At 37.2% G+C, this 7,500-nt stretch overlaps 3 protein-coding genes across 3 annotated transcripts; 2 read left to right on the forward strand and 1 right to left on the reverse strand.

Moving 5' to 3' along the window:
• The first annotated feature begins 1,660 nt into the window (after positions 1-1,660).
• LOC123422520 (maturase K) lies at positions 1,661-3,304 on the forward strand. Its single transcript, XM_045107696.1, has one exon. The coding sequence runs from the start codon at positions 1,676-1,678 to the stop codon at positions 3,209-3,211; it is 1,536 nt and encodes a 511-aa protein (XP_044963631.1). The 5' UTR covers positions 1,661-1,675; the 3' UTR covers positions 3,212-3,304.
• A 346-nt stretch (positions 3,305-3,650) lies between these two features.
• On the forward strand, positions 3,651-4,834 carry LOC123422522 (photosystem II protein D1). Its single transcript, XM_045107697.1, has one exon. It carries the CDS (start codon positions 3,737-3,739, stop codon positions 4,796-4,798), a length of 1,062 nt encoding a protein of 353 aa, XP_044963632.1. The 5' UTR covers positions 3,651-3,736; the 3' UTR covers positions 4,799-4,834.
• Positions 4,835-4,902: 68 nt separating this feature from the next.
• On the reverse strand, positions 4,903-7,496 carry LOC123422519 (50S ribosomal protein L2, chloroplastic). The gene is made up of 3 exons (XM_045107695.1): positions 7,462-7,496; positions 6,564-6,970; positions 4,903-5,900 (listed from the first exon to the last, which is right to left on the reverse strand). The coding sequence occupies exons 1-3, from the start codon at positions 7,494-7,496 to the stop codon at positions 5,470-5,472; spliced, it is 873 nt and encodes a 290-aa protein (XP_044963630.1). The 3' UTR covers positions 4,903-5,469.
• Between the last annotated feature and the right edge of the window lie 4 nt (positions 7,497-7,500).

Here is a 7,500-nt window from a genome sequence, read left to right on the forward strand (position 1 = left end):
TTGAGTCATGAGTATAAATGAAATTTGTTTTTTCTGTAAGGAAATTAATGGACGTCATAGTCTAATTTCTATTATTATCGACAGAAATTCGAATCATTTTCTCGAGCCGTATGAGGAGAAAACCTCCTATACGTTTCTAGGGGGGGCGTTGTTTATCTACATCTATCCCAATAAGCTGTCTATCGAATCGTTGCAATTGATGTTCGATCTCGAAGAGAAGGAAGAGATCTTCGAAAAGTAGGTTTTTATGATCCGATAAAGAATCAAACTTGTTTAAATGTTCCAGCTATTCTCTATTTCCTTGAAAAGGGTGCTCAACCGACAAGAACTGTTTATGATATTTTAAGGAAGGCGGAATTCTTTAAAGAAAAAGAAAGAACTTTGAGTTAATTGAAGAACTAAATGAATAAAAAAGTAGGATAGGAGAAGATTATTAGTATTCCTCGTTGTCTAATTATTTAGACACAATTTACCTCTTTCTTAATCCTATTTGGATTTATATCGTGCCAATCCAACATAAGCCCCTATTTTATTTACTTTTTCTATCTAATTTGTTTTCTTACCATTGTATTTCCATTGACAAAGGTCTATTGAACAAATAGAATTTGTAGATAGATGGGTCTCTTTATCCTCACTCCATATTTAATTTTTCTGCTTACACTTCGCTCAAATGATAAGGGTGTTCCTCTTGCATGTATTCTCATACAATATAATATATATTTTTTTTAATAAAAATCGCTAAAAAAAGGAGAATTTGGCCATCGTGATTAGGGTCGCTCTTTTTTTTCACTTTAGTGGAATTTAACCGGACCTGTTCGTTTTGCCATTTGAGTGTTTTTCATGGTCGATAAAATCTTTCTTTTGATGTCTTGCTAGTTCAATGTTTTGACAGAAGCGCGCGGTGTAATTCCATTGATTTTTGGATTTCGATCGTATCTAAGATCCTTTTTTTATCTGGGTTGCTAACTCAATGGTAGAGTACTCGGCTTTTAAGTGCGACTATGATCTTTTACACATTTGGATGAAACAACAAATTCGTCCAGACTCTTGGTAGAGTCTAGAAGACCACGACTGATCCTCAAAGGTAATGAATGGAAAAAATAGCATGTCGTAATAAAATCAATCTTTTTTGAATGGAATCCAAAATTACGATTTTCTGGGTCTAGTGAATAAATGGATAGAGCCTGGCTCCAATTCTGGTAAAATAAAAAGCAACGAGCTTAACTTCCTAATTGGAAGGATTCCCCGCTCTAATTAGACGTTAAAAATAGATTAGTGCCGGATGTGGGGAAAGGTTGGGTTTTCCTATGAGTGGACCCTTTATTTTTTCTTTTTTTTTAGAAATCCTAATTATTCTTGATTATGGATTGAATAAGGGATGTTATGGATTGAATGTGTAAAAGAAGCAGTATATTGATAAAGAGGCTGTATTCCAAAGTCAAAAGAGCGATTGGCCTGCAAAAATAAAAAACTTGTTCTGTTCTTTTTTGTAATTTAGAACAAACATAAACTAATTCGGTAGAAAAGGAGCGGAAAAAGATCCGTGGATTAGACTCCCTTTCTTTCCAGGGTTTGTATTAAAAATGCAACACCCTGTTCTGACCATATTGCACTATGTATCATCATTCGATAAACCGAGAAATGCTTCTTCTCTCTGATTCAAGTAGAAATACAAATGGAAAAATTCGAAGGGTATTCAGAAAAACAGAAATCTCGTCAACAATACTTTGTCTACCCACTTCTCTTTCAGGAGTATATTTATGCATTTGCTCATGATTATGGATTAAACGGTTCTGAACCTGTGGAAATAGTTAGTTGGAATAACAAGAAATTTAGTTCACTACTTGTGAAACGTTTAATTATTCGAATGTATCAGCAGAATTTTTTGGATAACTCGGTTAATCATCCTAATCAAGATCGATTATTGGATTACAAAATTTTTTTTTATTCTGAGTTTTATTCTCAGATTCTATCTGAGGGGTTTGCGATTGTTGTGGAAATCCCATTCTCGCTACGGGAATTATCTTGTCCGAAAGAAAAAGAAATACCAAAGTTTCAGAATTTACGCTCTATTCATTCAATATTTCCCTTTTTAGAAGACAAATTTTTGCATTTGGATTATCTATCACATATAGAAATACCCTATCCTATCCATTTGGAAATCTTGGTTCAACTCCTTCAATACCGTATCCAAGATGTTCCATCTTTGCATTTATTGCGATTCTTTCTCAACTACTATTCGAATTGGAATAGTTTTATTACTTCAATGAAATCCATTCTTTTTTTTCAAAAAGAAAATAAAAGACTAGTTAAATTCCTATATAACTCTTATGTATCAGAATATGAATTTTTCTTGTTGTTTCTTCGTAAACAATCTTCTTGCTTACCATTAGCATATTCTGGAACTTTTCTGGAACGAATCCACTTTTCTAGGAAGATGGAACATTTTGGGATAATGTACCCTGGTTTTTCTCGGAAAACCTTATGGTTCTTTATGGATCCTCTTATACATTATGTTCGATATCAAGGAAAGGCAATTCTTGCATCAAAAGGCAGTTTTTTTTTGAAAAAGAAATGGAAATGCTACCTTATCAATTTCTGGCAATATTATTTCTTTTTTTGGACTCAGCCGCGAAGAATCCATATAAACCAATTAGCAAACTCTTGCTTCGATTTTATGGGATACCTTTCAAGTGTACCAAAAAGTCCTTTGTTGGTAAGGAATCAAATGCTGGAGAATTCATTTCTCATAGATACTCGAATGAAAAAATTCGATACCATAGTCCCCGCTACTCTCCTCATAGGATACTTATCAAAAGCTCAATTTTGTACTGGATCGGGGCATCCTATTAGTAAACCCATTTGGACGGATTTATCAGATTGGGATATTCTTGATCGATTTGGTCGGATATGTAGAAATCTTTTTCATTATCATAGTGGATCTTCGAAAAAACGGACTTTGTATCGACTAAAGTATATACTTCGACTTTCATGCGCTAGAACTTTAGCTCGTAAACATAAAAGCACGGTACGAACTTTTATGCAACGATTGGGTTCGGCATTTTTAGAAGAATTTTTTACGGAAGAAGAGCAAGTTTTTTCTTTGATGTTCACCAAAACAACTCTTTTTTCTTTCAGTGGATCACACACTGAGCGTATTTGGTATTTGGATATTATAGGTATCAATGACCTGGTCAACCCTCTTAATTAATCATTAGACAAAACTAATAAACAGGAAAGGGTTGATAAATGATCAAGAAAAAACTTTCATATTTTTCATTCTGAAATGTTCCTTTTATTATAATAAAGAGTAGGTGAATCAACTTACTAATTAAAAAATTAGTAGAACTTCCTCTTTGGAATAGAATATTGGCTATTTCTACATAGGGAAAGTCGTGTGCAATGAAAAATGCAAGCACGATTTGGGGAGGGATTTTTCTCTATTGTAACAAGGAAGAATTATCTACTCCATCCGACTAGTTCCGGGTTCGAGTCCCGGGCAACCCATATAGAAAAGACCCATCAAAGTTTTTAACTTTTACTCACTTCATTTACAAATACAAAATTATTGGTTTGGTTAATTTATTTATATGGATAGCCAATCTTTGGGCTGACTTGGTTGACATTGGTATATAGTCTATGTTATACTGTTAAATAACAAGCCTTCTATTATCTATATTCTAGTTAATACGTGTGCTTGGGAGTCCTTGCAATTTGAATAAACCAAGATCTTACCATGACTGCAATTTTAGAGAGACGCGAAAGTACAAGCCTGTGGGGTCGCTTCTGCAACTGGATAACTAGCACTGAAAATCGTCTTTACATCGGATGGTTCGGTGTTTTGATGATCCCTACCTTATTGACCGCAACTTCTGTATTTATTATCGCCTTCATCGCTGCCCCTCCAGTAGATATTGATGGTATTCGCGAGCCTGTTTCTGGTTCTTTACTTTATGGAAACAATATTATCTCTGGTGCTATTATTCCTACTTCTGCGGCGATCGGATTGCACTTTTACCCAATTTGGGAAGCTGCATCTGTTGATGAGTGGTTATACAATGGTGGTCCTTATGAGCTAATTGTTCTACACTTCTTACTTGGTGTAGCTTGTTATATGGGTCGTGAGTGGGAACTTAGTTTCCGTCTGGGTATGCGTCCTTGGATTGCTGTTGCATATTCAGCTCCTGTTGCAGCTGCTACTGCTGTTTTCTTGATTTACCCTATTGGTCAAGGAAGCTTTTCTGATGGTATGCCTTTAGGAATCTCTGGTACTTTCAACTTTATGATTGTATTCCAGGCAGAGCACAACATCCTTATGCATCCATTCCACATGTTAGGTGTAGCTGGTGTATTCGGCGGTTCCCTATTCAGTGCTATGCATGGTTCCTTGGTAACCTCTAGTTTGATCAGGGAAACTACTGAAAATGAATCTGCTAATGAGGGTTACAAATTTGGTCAAGAGGAAGAGACTTATAATATTGTGGCTGCTCATGGTTATTTTGGCCGATTAATCTTCCAATATGCTAGTTTCAACAACTCTCGTTCTTTACACTTCTTCTTGGCTGCTTGGCCTGTAGTAGGAATCTGGTTCACTGCTTTAGGTATTAGTACTATGGCTTTCAACCTAAATGGTTTCAATTTCAACCAATCTGTAGTTGATAGTCAAGGTCGCGTTATTAATACTTGGGCTGATATCATCAACCGTGCTAACCTTGGTATGGAAGTAATGCACGAACGTAATGCTCACAACTTCCCTCTAGACTTAGCTGCTGTTGAAGTTCCAGCTATTAATGGATAAGGTTTTTCTGCTAACATATAAGAATTTTTGAAGAAAGAAAAGACAAAAATACCCAATATCTTGTTCTAGCAAGATATTGGGTATTTTGAATCTTTTTTTTCTTCTTAATCTTTCTATTCAGAATTCAGTTAACGACGAGATTTAGTATCCTTTCTTGCATTTTCATAACTCGTAAAATGCCGAGTAGGCACGAATTCTCCCAATTTGCGACCTACCATAGGATTTGTTATGTAAATAGGTATATGTTCCTTTCCATTATGAATCGCAATTGTATGGCCAACCATTGTGGGTAGAATGCTAGATGCCCGGGACCACGTTACTATTGTTTCTTTCTCCTCCTTCATATTGACCTTTTCTATCTTTGCCAATAAATGATGAGCTACAAAAGGATTCGTTTTTTTTCGTGTCACAGCTGATTACTCCTTTTTTCCTTTTTAAAGAGTGGCATTCTATGTCCAATATCTCGATCGAAGTACGGAGGTCAGAATAAATAGAATAATGATCAACGGAAAAAAGAAAAAAATCCTTTAGCTGGATAAGGGGCGGATGTAGCCAAGTGGATCAAGGCAGTGGATTGTGAATCCACCATGCGCGGGTTCAATTCCCGTCGTTCGCCCATCGCATTATTGCAAATTCCAAAAATGCAATTTTCCATATTCCTAGTTACGTATTTACTTACGGCGACGAAGAATAAAACTATCGCTATATTTTTTCCTTTTCCTAGTTCTTCTTCCAAGCGCAGGATAACCCCAAGGGGTTGTGGGTTTTTTTCTACCAATGGGAGCTTTCCCTTCACCGCCCCCATGGGGGTGGTCCACAGGGTTCATAACTACCCCTCTTACTACGGGGCGTTTACCTAGCCAACACTTAGATCCGGCTCTACCCAAACTTTTTTGGTTCACCCCAACATTACCCACTTGTCCGACTGTTGCTAAGCAATTTTGGGATACTAAACGGACCTCCCCAGATGGTAATCTTAAAGTGGCCGATTTACCCTCTTTTGCAATGAGTTTCGCTACAGCACCTGCTGCTCTAGCTAATTGCCCACCCCTTCCACGTGTGATTTCTATGTTATGCATGGCCGTGCCTAAGGGCATATCGGTTGAAGTAGATTCTTCTTTTCTCTCAAAAAACCCCTTCCCAAACTGTACAAGCTTCTTCCAAAGCATACGGCTTTCTAGATGTATATGACGATCTCTAGACAGATGGATCTTATATGAATCATATGATGAAGTACCACATGAGTGGATATATAGGAAAGGAATCCAAATCTGCCGAATCGCTCATGTTATGATCTTCTACATCCTAGGTCTCTGCGTTCCGTCATCTGGCTTATGTTCTTCATGTAGCATTCAGATCGAATGACTCTATGAAATTACGTCGATACTTCCACATATTATGGGTAACGTAGGAGACATCCCTATTTTCCCCCGGGGGTCTTAATTACCACTGCTTAGCTTTCAATTTGCCTCTGACCATCAAATTAAATGTGAATAACCCGTCCTCCTCTCTTTGAAACAAGGGGCGCTTCCGGTTCTGTGCGTGCTTCAAACAATTTTGTCTTCTCCATATTACCATATCTCTAGAGTCAATAATTTTCTATGAGGAACTACTGAACTCAATCACTTGCTGCCGTTACTCAACAGTTTTCTGTTGAGGTCTATCCCGTAGAGGTAGTCAAATTGGATCAGTGATCGATTTCTAGGTTTCGTCGTAAACCTAATTGGTTACTTCCAATTACGTAAATCAATAGTTCAAACCGCACTCAAAGGTAGGGCATTTCCCATTGATATAGGAACTTTTGTACCAGAAACAATAGTATCTCCAATTATAGCCCCTCTGGGATGTAAAATATATCTCTTCTCACCATCCCCATAGTGTATGAGACAAATGTATGCATTTCGATTAGGGTCGTATTCTATGGTTACGATTCTACCAGATATGTCTTTTTGATTCCGTCGAAAATCTATTTTACGGTATAGGCGCTTATGACCTCCCCCTCTATGCCTTGCGGTAATGATTCCTCTGGAATTACGACCTTTACCACAACGGTGCCGTCCATGGATCAAATTATTTCGTGGATTGGATTTCACTTGCCTGTCTACGGTTCCCTTGCGTGTGCTCGGGATAGGTGTTTTGTATAAATGTTTCGCCGTATTATTAAGTATTCTCCTTTAGTTTTTTTCTCTATCTAGAAGTGGAATAGAATAACCCGGTTGAAGGGTAATGATCATACGTCTGTAATGCATTGTATGGCCCAGAATAGGTCCTATTCTTCTACCTTTTCCAGGTAGTCGATGGCTATTCACAGCTACCACCTTAACACCAAAGAAGAGTTCGACCCAATGCTTTATTTCTGTCTTAGTGAATCCCGATTCGACATTAAAAGTATATTGATTCTTTCCCAATAAACGAAGACTTTTTTCTGTAAATACTGCGTATTTGATTCCATCCATAAATCGACTTTCCCTCCTATGCTCTGAGTTCCAGTATCGATAAGAATTCGAGTTCTTATTGTTCTTATGTTATGGTATGAATATACCATACCAATTCGTTATGTATGGATGATGGATGAGATTCCATGGATAGAGAGCCAGTTCCAATAGACTTATGGAATGTTCCCGTTCGTGTGCATCCAGCAGGAATTGAACCCGCAAATTTACCAATTATGAGTTGGGCGCTTTAACCATTCAGCCATGGAT

The sequence above is a fragment of the Hordeum vulgare genome, unplaced genomic scaffold, assembly GCF_904849725.1.
Source record: "Hordeum vulgare subsp. vulgare unplaced genomic scaffold, MorexV3_pseudomolecules_assembly, whole genome shotgun sequence".
NCBI classification, from domain to species: domain Eukaryota; kingdom Viridiplantae; phylum Streptophyta; class Magnoliopsida; order Poales; family Poaceae; genus Hordeum; species Hordeum vulgare.